At 36.0% G+C, this 15,983-nt stretch overlaps 1 protein-coding gene across 1 annotated transcript in view; it reads right to left on the bottom strand.

The window, feature by feature from the left end:
* Sc2 (trans-2,3-enoyl-CoA reductase Sc2) overlaps positions 1-15,983 on the bottom strand; it is a 279,834-nt gene that overhangs the window by 47,744 nt on the left and 216,107 nt on the right. Inside the window, exon 9 of the mRNA XM_090401561.1 lies at positions 13,854-13,897. Coding sequence (XP_090257687.1) covers positions 13,854-13,897 — 44 coding nt within the window. The remainder of the gene's footprint in view (positions 1-13,853; positions 13,898-15,983) is intronic.

The following is a 15,983-nucleotide window of genomic DNA, read 5'->3' as shown; positions in this document are numbered from 1 at the left end:
GAAACAAATCAGCATTGTCTTTACTTTTGACTTCTCCAAGCGACTTTTTTCAGATGCCCCTCTTCTGGTGGTCACTCTGCCACTTTGTTTCAGGCTCATACTCAAAACACCACATTTCATTACCAGTAATGATAGTTTCAAGGAAGTCTGAGTCCTTATGAGCGATTTTAATGAGGTTCTTGCTGTGTTCAATTCGATACATTTTTTGGTCGTCGGTCATCTAGTGGGGATCGAATTCAATTTACTAAGGTCCAAACTTTCGTTCAAAATGTTGTGCACAGTTGATTTTGGAATCACCAATTCATCTTCAATCAATCTCATGGATGATTTTGGGTTTTCTTTGACGAAATCACACACTTTTTGGATGTTAACTTCGCTCAGTCCAGTTTTTGGACGGCTCGGCTTTTCGTCGTCCTCAAGCGCCTCACGACCACTTTGAAATCGCTTAAACCACTCATAAACTTGAGTACGGGATAATCATTTATCATCGTATGCTTTTTGAAGCATTTTATGCATTTCGGTAAAACTTTTACCAAGTTTAACACAAAAGTCAATTGCAGCTCTCTGTTTGAAACTCATTTTTCGACTGTTCGTCAAAACACACAGTCACTCTTAGCACTATAACTCGGCTTCTAATGAAACAAATGTCATAAACAGTTGACACAACACTAATGAAGGTTGCTGCTTTCGACAACAAAAAGATACAACAGGTGGTGCCACTAGTTTCTTCTATTTTTGAAAAGTTCGGTTTCTTTTTGGACAGAGGGTGTATATTTATTGCTGCTTTTGCATAGGCCGAGTTTGAAGTTTGAGTTCTTGACACAAGCTACCTGTGGTAAGCTAAGTTTTGTGAAAATACGTTCCTTCATGCTTATACAGTGATCAGAATACATTTAAGAAATTATGGAAACAACTACCATGTTAGAGTAAACCTTCAGTTTAATATAAACCAAAATAATCACTTGATGTTTTGACCTTCACATTAAGGTCATCATCTGGAGTATATGAGGTGATAATTTAATTCCTGGAATGTACCTGTAAAAAACCTACGTTCAGAACAATACATTAGTGGCTACTGTTGCCTTTGAAGTAGTCCCCTTGTGCATTTATTCACTGGTTTAGACAGTATTCCCATTTTTGGAAACAGGCCTGGAACTCTTTTCTGGAATACTCTTTAGTTCCTTTATCACATTATGCTGAATATCAGCGATGATATTCAGAAAATTAGGTCATCCTGCTTATTCAGATGAATAAGCAGGATGACCTAATTTGGTAATCGATTTTTTTGCTAGAAACTCTCTCTCACGATAAATGCACTATGGCTTGGCACATTGTCGTGATAGATGATCCACTTGTCAGGCCACAATTCAGGTCTTTTTCTCTGAACAGAATCTCGTAATCTTCGTAACATTTTCAGAACCTCTAAATAGAATTGTTGGTTGACCTTTTGTCGCTGTTCAATGAATTCATACAAAGAAATGCACCAGTACGGTCTTGAACTGCGCAAGTGACATGCGTGTTTTCATTGGTCATGGCAAACTCAGGGATTTCTGCTGCATGCTCTAGCATTTTGTTTCAGGATCATACTGGAAGCACCAGGTTTTGTCACCCATAATTATTCTCGGAAACATGTGCTTATTTGCAGAAAGATCAGTAGCAACTTGAAGATGCCATTGCTTCTGTTCGTCCATCAAGATTCGAGGCACAAAGTTCGCAGATATCTTCTGCATACCCACCTCTTCAGTTAAAATTATCCTGACTGTTTTTCCGATTCATTTGCAATTCATCAACCATTAATTACACACTCAATTATCTGTCAGACCATACCATCTCACACTCTGTTCACATTTGCATCCATCATTTTTGTTTTTGGCTGCCCACTTCTGGGGTCATCGTTCACATCTTCTCGCTCACCTTTGAATCTCTTATGCCACTCAAAGACACTCGACTTTTTCCGAGCATCCACACCATATACCACTTTCAACAACTCCAACGTTTCAGTAGCAGTTTTGCCAATTTTCATGCAAAATTTGATGTTAACATGCTGCTCCATATTTCAATCACACAAGTTTACACGCAGATATCTACTGTTTTTGCAATAGCCAACTAGCAAATGGCTCTATCAGTTTGAGGTTTATGCACGCATTAGTTAAAACATGTACAAAAATGATTACTCGTGTGACTCCAACCAAATCACCACACGGGCGAAACTACTTGGCTGTTCCAGGAATTAAATTGTCACACCTCATATACACATACATACAAAGAAACAAGCTACACTACTATCTACATAGTATGCTAAAGTTATTGGTCAACTGATAAAACTACTGGCCTGACTTCTGGTGGGGGTAACCTTACTACATCAGAGCTGTGTTATTATTATTATTATCTATTAGGTTACAAAATTAAATTGAGAGAGTAACACACAAAAAAAGTTACTCATATCAGTATAGCTGTAAATTAAAACAAACCAGTATGGATGGTGTCAATAAAAGCTAAAAAATTGCTTAAGAGTCCTAAAGTCAGGGTTGGCTGGAAAACTTGAACTAAGTGGGCTGAATGTGTGTGTGTGTGTGTGTGTGTGTGTGTGGCATCCAAATTCTTGGAATTTTTATGCCATCATTATTGTTAAGATTAGGGCAGTTAATCAAAATTTCACAGGCTTCTTTAAGTTTCCATTCATACCAAGTTTTTGTATGATGTAAAGAACAAGTACTTTTCCAATCAATTTTATGTAGGGTGTTAAGAGCGTGATCTGAGAAGCCTTCACCAAAATTGTTAAATTTAATGTGTCATTTGTTCTTTTTTTTCCCCCCTTTACGGATAGGGATTGTACATCCAGTTTCCCCAATATGAGTTAAGTTCCAGGTGCAATAGAAACAATAAACTCCAGGGTGAGCCAATGGGGGGAGAGGATCCTTAGATCCTTAATTTTATAGGTGGTTTAAAAGTGGCATTAAGATTATAATGGTGTAGAATTCTATTAATTTTTTCTGATAACCCTTTATTATATGGAATAGCTCTGTTTTACTGTAATCTATAGTATTTTTTGATGAAGTTTTATGAAAAAGTTTCTTAATAGTAATTTTGATAGAGTCATTATTTATAAATGTATTGCTAATAATTTGTAATTCTTGTTTAAGAGCTTGTTCATTAGAGTAAATTGTTATAGCTCTGTTTTTTTTTTTGAGGGTGTTAATGACTGCAAGTTTTTGCAAAGGGTGGTGATATGAGTTAGCATGTATATATTGGTCAGTAGGTGTAGGCTTGCGGTAAACAGCGAAGGATAGACTGCCTGACCAGTGTATCCAGGAAAGGAAGCGAGTTCTGATCTAAAGGAACCTAGAGCACGTTGCTCAAAAGCTTCCATATAAAAGTTAGCAACTGGGGGGGAGATGGTGGTGAGCCCATGGCCGTACCTTCTTTTTGTAGGTAAAAATTATTTTGTCATACAAATTAACTGGAATGTAGCATGTGGGCAAAGAGAGCCATAATGTCAGGCAGAAATTTGTTCTGTAAGAGAAGAATTGTGTCATTGATTGGGACATTTGCAAAAAAGGCAGAAACTTCAAAACTGACTAATAAATCATGTTTGCCTAGTGTTATGTTTTTAATTTTGTTTATGAAGTGTTGTGTGTTCTTTATATAGGAGGGAGGAATGATCTACCAACTCCTTCAGTGTTGAGTTTTGGTTTATATTAAACTGACATTTTACTCTAACACGGTAGCTGTTTCCATAATTTCTAAGATGTGTTTTGTGAAAGACACTTCAATAACTATAACTTCTCGTACAGCTTTGACATTAATTCAACTTTGGTATCTTCCACAGGGTATGGTTCTCACTGATGAAACCTCAATAAAAGTTAAAACTGGTCTGGGTAGTGATTCTTCCCCTAATGAACAGCAATATACATGTCCAAAAGTAAGTGTGCTTTGCATTATGGGATACTAAGGCAATGATGTGAAGTTAGTAACCTTTATAAACAACTATTCGTGAAGAAACTTCACATGCAAATGTATTTTGCTTATGCTTGGGTAAACAAGAATATAATTTATTGTCCAATATGGCTCTTATAGCTCTGATGATACTAGTGTAACACTGGATAAGTATTAGCTGTAAAGAACAAGGGCAAATGCTGGTCTTGAAATTCACACTTGCTCTTGTTATCATTCAGGGAGTGAGAGGTGTGATTGAAATTGATCTGATTAGCAGAATAATGAATTACTGACCATTTAAAACTATATATTTAGAAATTTATGTACATTTAATCATAGAAATACAACATTTATTTTACAAATGATATTCTATCTTTTTCAATTTAGCTACTTGAATAAAAAATTCTACCCTACAGTTCTTCTTTATGAACTGGTCAATAAAGAAGTTGACCAAGGTTGATTTTCTCAAGGTTGTAACTTAATTTTCCCAACACGCCCACTTGTAAAGGCTGGCTGAAGCTCACTGGCTAGAGCTATTTTGTGTATGGCCTTGTGTTTAAGACGAAGTGAAGGGAGTGGAAATGGCTATGGGCGCGCATGAAATCACAGTGCTGCTGCGAGGACCTGGAAGCTCCTGCAACCGAGCAAGCCAAGGTAGCTTTGACTAGATGAGCAAGCATCGGCCTTCAATACACAACGCAAAGCTCAAGACATCTGTCTACAAAAATAAAAGCCTAAATGGAATGCTTATACATTTTGTACATTTTGTTAACAAATAAATATTACTTCTTTCTCAATTCATGAGCTTGCGCAGCAATCATAGAGAATTCGCCCCTGGTAAACAATATTGTCACTAATTTTTGCTGGCCCATGTGCACATCAAAAACATTTTGTGTGCATGTTTCCAGTCTCAGATTCAGCGTGTGCAGTAGCCTGTGCTCACAACAGCAAAAGTCACAAATTCTTAATTTGATATGCCTAAAATTGGTAACCATATCTTTGTTAAAAGACCTTGTATTGCATGCTAAATATTTCTGTAAGAGCAATGCTTATTTCTTCAGCTACTTAGATACAACATATATATGCAGTTTATAAACAAATCATATCATATTTGTTCAGCCATTCAAATTTAATGAATTTGCAGTTCTTTTCTAGTTTTAATTTTCACACTGCCATTTTGATGGTTTAATACACTAAAACTGCTAATGTAATATTTCTGAAATTAATGTTGCTCTTTTTTCATCTAGCTTAACTTGTAAAACTGCAAGCACTAACTTAATTCACTTCATTCTGCATTACAAAAATCCATCTGCATTTGTATGAGTTCAAATGACTGTACTTATACAATGATTTTTTTTTTTTTTTAGTCAATGTTCCATGCTTTTCACCATTCTTTTTCTATATTTTAAATTAAGGGGATATAAAATCCACATTGTTTCAAAACCGAATAAGAAACTCAAAGATTGGTAACAGCATACATTTCCTAGGAAATGTGTTTTTACATTATGGAAAATACCTAAGAATAACGATCTGAACTTTCCCCACCTTTGCAACAAGTTGTCCGGTATTGTACTACATACTAGGGTCACTTGCATTAGCTCACGCTAGTGTTCGCCGATACTTTATAGTTTACTATATTCAGCATGAAACTCTCTGATTCCAATCTTTGAGTTTCTTATTCGGTTTTGAAACAATGTGGATTTTATATCCCCTTAATTTAAAATATTGTTTTATTGCCGAAATGAAGCTTATTAGCTCTTTATATTTAATTAAGATTCTTTTTCTAATTTTAAAGCAGTCAACAGCCTTGTTTACACTGAGTAAAGTCTAGCAGGGCTGGTTATGTGATTGTGGGGGGGGGGGGGGGTCTTAGTGTGCTGGAACTTGTTATTCAAAGTCTGCTGCTGCTGCATCTATTTCTGAGCAAAAATCGAGGATGGTGGCATTATATTTCATATTTTTCAAGGAAGGTATGTCCATAGATTATGACAATTCTTTCTCTTAAGGTTACATGGTGGTCAGCATGAATGAAGAATTTACAGAGACACAACACACATGTTAGAATAATTACTTTACTTATCATTAAGAAAGTAACATTCAAAGTTTCAGCTTCTATAGTGAGGCAATCATCATCAGGAAAACATACATATGCACAGGATACAAGCTACATGACACTACAATATACAAAATTAAGATGAATCTAAATGTTGATTAATCATTTACCCTAGCCTGACCTCTGCAAAAAAACTACATTAACTAATTTCTCAAATCCTCTCATGTTAAGATTTTCTTCTGTTTGGGGTTGTTCTGGATGCCATACAGGTGAAAATGGGTCCTCCAAGAATTTGGAGGACCTATCTTCAACATTTCCATTTCGTTGGAAAGGCACCAAGTACCTACACCATACCACTTGAAAGAAAATTCAAAGGAGGCTGTGAAATGCTGAGGCATCATCCTAATCTGAACAAGAATGATGGATTAATTACTCTAAGAATTTGGAGGACCCATCTTCAACCCATATAGCATCCAGAACAACCTCATACATATGTATATTTTCCTGATGATGATAACCTCAATACAGAGGTTTAAACATTGAATGTTACTTTCTTAATAATAAATAATTATTCTAACATGGATGTTGTGTTTCCATAAATTCTTCACTATGAAGAAAGGAATGTTATTGTCAAGACAACAATCCATAGTCAGTTCCTTGATTTCTACGGATTTGATTTTGCAGGAAAAAGTCTCATCAACAGTGATAAAATCCAGACTGTCAATGCATTTTTCTAATGTTAATGAATATTGGTTAAATGAAGGGAGGGGTACATAAGACAGAAGTAAGGCTGGTTGAAGTTGGTGAGAAAGTTGTGTGGTGTGATTCATTGATCTCTGAACAGTAAGTATGCTTCTACTGATAACAGAAATTGCACTTAACACTCTTTTGTTTCTGTGATGTTCAGCCTTCAGATATGACAGCATTTTTGGAAATTATGGAGACAACTACCATGTTTGAATAAAAACTTTAGTTTAATATTACTAAAATTTTACAATTCGACGTTTCGACCTTTATGTCAAGGTCATCTTCTGGAGCGTACAAATATACACAGGAAACAAGCTATACTATAATCATACTGGTTCGTTAAAGACACTGACTAACCGCTACCACAATTTTTGGCCTGACCTCTGGTGAAAAAAAAAAAAAAAAAAAATGTACCATGTTTTTGTGGACGAAAGAAAATTTAAAGAATCCTGCGAAATCCTGATAAACCACCCAAATATCAACAATAAAGATGGTATGAAAATTCCAAGGATCTGGATGGCACACATTCAGCCAACCTAATATGAAAGATTCAACATAAGTCAGGACCCTAGCCAATCCGCTAGTATTAGAAACCATTCCACTCCAACTGGATGGAATGATGTTAATATATGTATATAGTAGACAACACAAATAATAGGACTCTAGTGTTGATGTATAATTTTTTTTTTTTTTTTTTTCACCAGAGGTCAGGCCAAAAATTGTGGTAGCAGTTAGTCGGTGTCTTTAACGAACCAGTATGATTGTAGTATAGCTTGTTTCCTGTGTATATTTGTACGCTCCAGAAGATGACCTTGACATAAAGGTCGAAACGTCGAATTGTAAAATTTCAGTAATATTAAACTAAAGTTTTTATTCAAACACGGTAGTTGTCTCCATAATTTCCAAAAATGCATTCGGATCACCGTGCAAGCCTAAAAGAAAGGATTCAGATATGACACTTTATAGCATGACTGATTTGTCAGTGCTAGATGAATGCACCACTTATGAAGACCTAAAGCACTCTGTTGTTGTTGGGCTTTATTACCACCATCTTTGATACATGTGGTAGCAAAGTTTGGTAATGACACATTGTGTATAGGCACTTAATCATAGCCAATATGAAAGCTGAGGGAAACTTTGTAGAGGCACTCAAAGGACTCGGTTTTCTGGAATTCTTCAGTTTCTTTGGATCTTTAGCTGTATTTTGTCTGGTGTGAGGAAGATGCAGAAATCACTCTTGAAAACAAAATGAGACAGTACAAGTTCAATGCAAAATATTCCAAAATGGTAATGTGTAGGAAAGTATTAAATCACAAAGTGTATCAAATCTCAAATTTCAGGGACAAGATAAAGATGTTTCCAAAATGATAAATTCCATAAAGTAATTTTAAGTTGAAGCTAGCTTGTGGATGCTGCACATATGAAGAAAATCCTTACTTCATTTTTATATGACACCAAATACAGCAACATTTATAAATCTGGAATTCCACATTTGAGGAACAATTCAAATGTAGATTTCAAGGCTGCAAATACTGAGCAACTGTTATTTATTTAACTATGATTTAACTATAACTTCTTTAACTATGGCTTACAATACAGACTCAAATATAGATCTTGATATAATATATCATCTACATCATACTGTGATGTAAATGAGATAACATGAGAAATGAGAATATGATATAACAAGGTGCCAAGAAGCACCTTGTCATATGCTTTGTTCAGACCTATAAAATTTAAATACAGATATTTGTTTTATTCTTCTTCTGCAGTTGGATCACCAGCTTCCTGGCTGGATGCTCACTTCAGTGATGGTGGATGGTTCCCTATCTTCTAAGTACGAGGGTGGCCTGAAAAGTTCTCGGCCTTGACCATAGATGGCGATGCTATCAGCAAGATTTTTTTTTTCTAAGTTGGTACATCTGTCATAAGCATCCATGTGAAATTGCAAGTGCTTCTATCAAGTAGTTTATTTTAAACATCTGTCTGAAGCAAAAGTGTTGTCTGTATCCCTTGAAATGGATAAAATTGAGTATTGTGCAGTTATAAAATTCTTTGTAAAAGAAGGTTGTAACGGCAAAAGAAATTCATTCGAAGTTAATAAAAGTTTACAGGTTCTCTTCTCCTTCATTTTTGACAATTAAGAAATGTTCTGCCGAGTTTAAACATGGCCTTACCAGCCTTGAAGATGATCCATGTGAAGGACCTCCGAAAAGTGTAACAACACCAGAAACCATTGATCAAGTGCACGATATGGTATTGAATGACCGGCGAGTCAAAGTGCGTGAAATTGCTGAAACTATAGGCATTTCAAAAGAACGTGTAGGATATATTTTGCATGAAGAACTAAGCTTTGTGCAAGATGGGTGCCATGCTTGCTCACTCTCATAACATCGTAGCACCTAGTGATTCAAGAATTCTTGAGGAAAACTGGCACTCTTCTCCTTCAGAGCAAGGATAAAGTTTTTTGTTTGTATTTTTTTTTTGAGGAAAATTTCGAGCAGCAATGATCTCCCTACTGTGTCCCAAATGTGTTATATGAGGTTGAGATCTGAAAAGCATGTTGGCCACTTGATTTGATTAATATTCTTGGTCTCCAGAAGAATTCCCACTGCTTATGTACGATATGGTATGGCACTGTCATCCATATTAATGACTTTTTCCCCTACAGAACCATGAAATAAATGAGCATGATATTGAGGAACTTTGTTGCAGTATTATTCACCAGTCATAATCCCATTTACCAGCACTTGTAGCTCAGTGCATCCATTAAGTATAATGCCTCCCCAAACCATGACTCTAGCACTGGAGTATCTATCCCTTTCAAGATCATTCTCACGATGGTAAGCAGTACCATTTTCATGCCAGATCAAGTGTCATCTAGAATCAGAGAAAAGACTAAAAGGACTCTCATCTGTAAATAGTACATTAGTTCCATTGGTGTTTGTCCAATTTTTATGGATATAACGCCATTAAAAACGTGGTCTGTGATAAGTTGGGCATAAAGAGACGCAGACTACAGGCCTTCAAGCATATAGGCCTATACGCCCTACTTGTCGCAGACGTCTTGCTACAGTTTGTTGAGATATCCACATACTTGGGCTTGAATGGAGCTGACTTGCAAGCTGACCTGCCATTGGTGTGTTGATTATGTTTGCTGTTATAACCAAAAATCTGTCTTCATGCTCCATAGTAGAGCAAGGGTGATCTCTTAGCATAAGTCTGGAACACATTCCATTGGCGTGAAACACTTTCCAAAGCATAGATACAATGCTAAGTGAGATTTCAAAAACTCTCTGGCCTAATCAATAATTCTGAGGCCTGCTTCAAGCTTTCCAATAATTCTTTCCTATGTGAAATCATCCAGATGATATCTTTGAGACATTATAAGACATCCAAGTTGGCAACTTTATTCCTTCACAAAGAGAGCTTCCTTCAAACACAATTCACTTAGCGCAGCCTTTTGCCCTGTTGAACTACCACGACCCCTTTGCGCATGATTCAAAAATTTGAATGTGTACCCGCTTTCTACTCAAAATCGTCAGTTATACAAATTGTCACAAACTTATTCATCTGAATTTGTAGTTGTAATCTTAAGAAATAGTGTTCATCCTTAGGTTTTGGACACTAATGTACTTCTATGTCCACTGCTCATCAGTATTAGCAGAGCTTCCATAGCTCAGTAGAAGTCCTTTGGTCAGAAAGACCTATGATGTGAGGAACTCACTAACTCACCTTTAGTCAAAAAAGACCAGATAATGGTCTCTTTTGACTAAAGGTGAGTTAGCTGGTCTCATGTGAATCCTTCATTAAGAGGGTTCAACCCCCCCCCCCCCCAAAAAGGGACAGGGGACAAAAGGGGAACGCTACAAATAAATAAAATCAGTAATAGCATCAATAAGACCCACACTCTCTATCAAATACGTGCAACAACTAATCAATACTCCCTCACAATGCATCTCCAAACTCACAGAACACATTTCTCTTACTCTTCGTTCATCACATCCACTGCTACTCTCTGGAAAAGTATATCATGTTATGTGTTTCCCAAGAAATACAATCCACAACTTTTCATGTTAAATGTGAACAACTTCCTTCTTGCCTGTCCATGGTATTAGTGTATAGGTTGACCAACTACTTGTGGATGATTTCCATATACAGGGTGATCAAAATGAAAGTTTAAGGCCTTGCGGAATGCCCTCCAGTGATTCGTATGCTGTGAGACTTAGCAGGAAAAGTATTATGAAGAAGTGATATCTGATTAAAAAAAAAAAAAAGTAGTTTCAAAATTCACCACCAGGAAATTTGCATATCACCCATCTTTTTTAAACTATCCTGATAGGTGTCAGGAGGGTTTAAAAAGATGAACACGGGATTTTTCCCTTCATTCTGGTTGTTAATACTGTCCACAGTGAAAGTAACCTTGCTATATTCACATGCTTTGCTTGTGAATCTGCACTACCTAAACAACTGCAATGCTGTTGCTGCACTCCGCGAACTTCATTGTCTGAACAAATGTCGACAAAGTTCACTGTCTCGATGTGGTCTGTGATGAATGATTGGTCATTTTGAAGAAACAGGATTATTGGGAGTAAGACCTGGCAGAAATCACAAACCAATCAGTTCACAACAAGTGAATGAAGTTGCTACTGTTGTTCTGGAGCAGGCCATGAATAGCAGCATTGGTTCCTGCAGTGCACGTGCTGTATCAAGACACATGGATGTGCTTTACACAACTGTCAGGATAATTCTATGGAAGATTCTGCATTTCTACCCATTCAACATAACTCTGACACAGGAGTTGCATCCACAGGACTTTGATAGTCGACTGGCATTCACCTTAACATTCCTTTGCTTGAAAGGATTTGAACGCTGTGTGGCAATGGATGATTTTGTGGGTAGATAAGACTCACTTTCACCAGAATGGAGCTGTGACTACCTACAATTGCATGCAGGTTTTATGTGGGCTACATAAAACCCACATGCAATCCAACAAATTCCTTTGCATTTACATAAAGTTACTGTCTAGTGTGAGTTTACAGTTTCATTTATCATTGGACCATTCTTCATTGAGGACATTTTGCCAATTGGATTCTGTGACCTGCTCAGTTACTACCAAGAGATATCCAGATATGCTAAACAATTTTGTTGTTCATGGATTCAGTCATTTTCATGCAGGATGGAACCTCTGATTAGTCAATCCGTACAGGAGGTTCTTTGAGAACATTTCATGGAAGCCAGAGTGATCAGCCATGCATTTCCCACTGCATGGCCACCTCATTCATCTGATCTGACCACGTGACTTCTGGCTCTGAGGATTTCTCAAAGACAGGGTTTATCGGGATCATCATTATAACACGCTGTACAAAGGGTGCAGTTTGTGGTATACTGGGAAAGGCAGTGCATTGAACAATACAGCCCATAAATAATGCATAATGGAAGTGAATAAAAATGTGCTATGATTGTCATTTTTCTCCTTCTTACACAAACACAGAAAATTTATTACATTTGCATTTCGGTACACCATACAGCATCCACCTGGTAGCGTATTTTGGAACTGTCCCCCCCCCCCCCAGATATCGCTTCCACATGACACACAATGTATTCCTGCAAAGTTTTGCAGCATCTGGATCGCCCTATATATGTATTATTATTATTATTATTATTATTTAAAATCTGATTTTACAACTGTCTGTCTTAAAGTGATAATCTGATACTGACAACCCTGGTTAGCTGGAAGCTTCTTAAGTATGCTTGCCTAAATTTACCTGGAACATCAGTGGGGAAATTCCTCCATAATTCTCATATTCAGTTATATTTCCCATTTTATAGATGGGTACTAAGAGAACTCTACTCCAGTTATCTGAAGTTTGAACTTCTACCCACTGTAACTGGTTGAGTATTTCTGGTTGAATATCATCTTACTGTAGCCAATCCATACAGGAGGCTACAACAAGATGTTTTCTAATATTTTCTAATATTAGTATATTTTAGTTATAGCTTTCGTATATTTTCATATGAATGAAACAGCTTGTTTCATTTAACATTCTTTCAAAATAATTACTTCAGGAAGTCCAGAATATCTTCAGTTTATATGTCCTGTTCATCTCTGATTCCTTTTACATAACTCTTTCCCCAAATTCTAAATATCGCCACTTTCACAGTATATTTATCTTCCATTATTCTCAAATTCTTCCCTATGACTTTTGTTTAGTTACCTTTGCACACAGCCTATATTGCTACATTTTTTTCTGTATTCTCTCAGGGCCCATGTCGATATCATTGCCAAGGTATTTTTAGTATGCTTTTTTGTTTTCTAGGATTGCCTCTTTAATTTCCCATATCAGAGAGTTGTGATTCTTTCTATTCTTGCAGGCAACTTCACCACACACTTCTGGCTGAATCAATCACTATTTTCTTTAATCTGTTATGGATCTTCAAAGATTTGATTCGTGTTTTCAAACTCTTTCATTTTATATTTGAGTCTACAGTAACCTCTGAAAGATGCTTGATTTTGATTATTTTAAAAACTTTTGAACATTTTTTTTTCAGTATGAAGTTCATTTTTATCTTGCTCAAAACTAAATGGTAATCACTTCCTATTTCAAATCTGTTATACATTTTTGTCTTGAACCAGCATAGAGATATCACTATCAACAATAACATAGCCTATGAGACTTTTCTTAAGTACTTGTGTATTCTCTCCATGTGAATTTGTGAATATCTTTATGATGGAACATGGTGTCGGTAATGACTAGTCCATATCCTGAACAGAAATCTAGCAGATACTTACCGTTATTTTTTGATTGGCCCTCATGCTATCATATTCAACAAGAGTTCCTCAGAAATTTCTTCTGTGCAAAGAAATCACATTATTTTTAAACTACTAGGTAAGAAAAGTTCACGAACTGTTTATGTGAAAAGTTTACCTAGTAAAAATATACATTTTCAAATCTAATTCAGTTTAAATTATTACAAAATTTATATATCCAGTTAAAATTTGTCTGATTGACATAATCACAAGCTAGATAATTTCGACATGTAAGTTGCAATTTTATGAGAAAATGGATGGATTTAAAACAATTAAAAAGTTTGAATGCACTGCATTCATACTTACCACAAAACCCACAAGACCAAAGTATATCTGAAGAGAGCCATACACTATAAAGAGAAGAAAGGGGAGAAAAATAAATAAATAAAAAATACATATTATAAAATGATATAGTAAAACTCATCACATGAAACTAAAATGAAAAGAATGCATTTGGTACATAACATTTAAATTATTTTAATAAGGAAAGATCATGTTTGAGTAATTGTTCATGTTTTATAATAATGTTATGGCTGAGTTAGACAAGGACACAGCATAAAAGGCAGTTGCAGGGTACAGAATTGGATTATAAACTATTAGTTTGGATAAGAGAATGGTTGATTGACATATCAAAAAAGTGGTATATGGGAGATGTGAATGCAAGATTTCATGTGATCAGAGGTGTAACGCAGGGACCAGTCTTTGGTCTCTTGCTATTCAATCTTTATATTAATGACATTGGAAAGGATATGACAGAAGGCATACAGCTATTTGCTGATGATGCAAAGATAGGCAGGATAATCAGGAATGCAAATGACATGCAGTATGTATTTACAGAATGATCTGAATAGCCTGGAACTGTGAACATGTGAAAATGGCTATCAGTTCAACATTAGTAAATCTAAAGGTACACATTTTCACATGATGAGATATCCAATGGCATGTTATATTGGTGGAATTATGTTAGCAAAAAAATGACCAGGCTGGTGTCTTGGCATTTTAATGGATAGTAAGTCAAGGTTTGAAGGCAAAGATTGCAAATACAACTCAGAGTATAATTGTAATGCTAAAACAAAATCTGACATGTAAGGAAGTTGTTGTGTCTCTTTACAAGACTTCATCTTTTCCACTATATCTGCATCGCACACAGAAACCAGGAGACCTGATCTGCACACAGTAGTAGATATAGTGGAAAAGATGCATAGGAAAGTGATACTGTGACTGTGGATGGAATATAGATTATGAAGACAGATCAACAATTTATGGGCTGCAGACACTAGCAAACAGAAGAAAGAGAGATAATAGGATAAAGACCGAGAGACTTCTGTAAGTGTCATACAATATCCCAGAAGGTAGCATTTTTAATTCACACAAGAGATGAAAGCTATATTTTTCTCTCATAGAGCAGTGCATGATTGGAATTGCTTGCTTGTGGAAGTAGAGAGTGCAGATAGTGTGACTGAATTTAAGAGAAGGTATAACTGCCGGTGTAAGTGATGTGTGGCCTTCCTTAATGAGTCCCTGACTCCCTGTAGGTCTCTTGTAATAATAATAATAGTAACGTCCAAACAGTTTCAATGAACGTATCACTTAAGCAATAATTATGGTGTTTAAACATTTATTTCCCATTCCAAGTAAACTTCTCATCCCTTATCTAAGCCTTGGTTCTTCAAGAAATGTGCAAAGGCTCTACAAGAGAAGAACCAAGCAGAATATTGCAATTAGCTTTCATCAAAATTCCCATCTTCTTTTTTGTGTTTCTGCCAAATCCCCCCAAAAAACTGTAGGCTAACTATGAGCACATCCAAAACATTTGAAGGACTAAAAACAGGAAACTTGTTTCATGCCCAAATGGAGTCAAGCTTTCTGGTTTCTTGCTAAAAACTTTTCACTGTAACTTTTGTCTGATTATGCTTCCGCTCCTAACCCACAGTGTCTATTCTGACCTTTTTTTTTTTTTTATTTTGCTAGAAAGAGATCAGAAGAATCTTATCCAAACTGAATAACAAAAAGTCTACTAGTACTATAGCATTTCTCCAATCACACTGAAAATGTGTGTTCCAGAGTTGAATTCTGTTCTCTGTCAACTTTTTATTCTCTCCTTAAGTGTGGTATTTACCTGAAAATTATCCTAAATTTAGCTCATTACAAAGAAGGACGAAAAATATTTGCCATCTAATTAATGGCTGATGTTACTTACTTTAGTTCTTTTTAAAGTAACAGATAACACACACACACACATTAACACACAACTTCTACACTAACAGATAACACACACACATTAACACACAACTTCTACACTAACAGATAACACGCACACATTAACACACAACTTCTACACTAAGAGATAACACACACATTAACACACAACTTCTACACTACACTGAAGTCTCATCTATTTAAACCACCACCAGAATTGATTAAACTCCACTGGTC

This window comes from Typopeltis vanoorti, chromosome 12 (genome assembly GCF_054136105.1).
Source record: "Typopeltis vanoorti isolate ZY-2024b chromosome 12, IOZ_Tvanoo_1.0, whole genome shotgun sequence".
NCBI lineage: Eukaryota > Metazoa > Arthropoda > Arachnida > Uropygi > Thelyphonidae > Typopeltis > Typopeltis vanoorti.
Note: the sequence above shows the minus strand (reverse complement) of the source record. Positions and strands in the feature narration are given on the sequence as shown.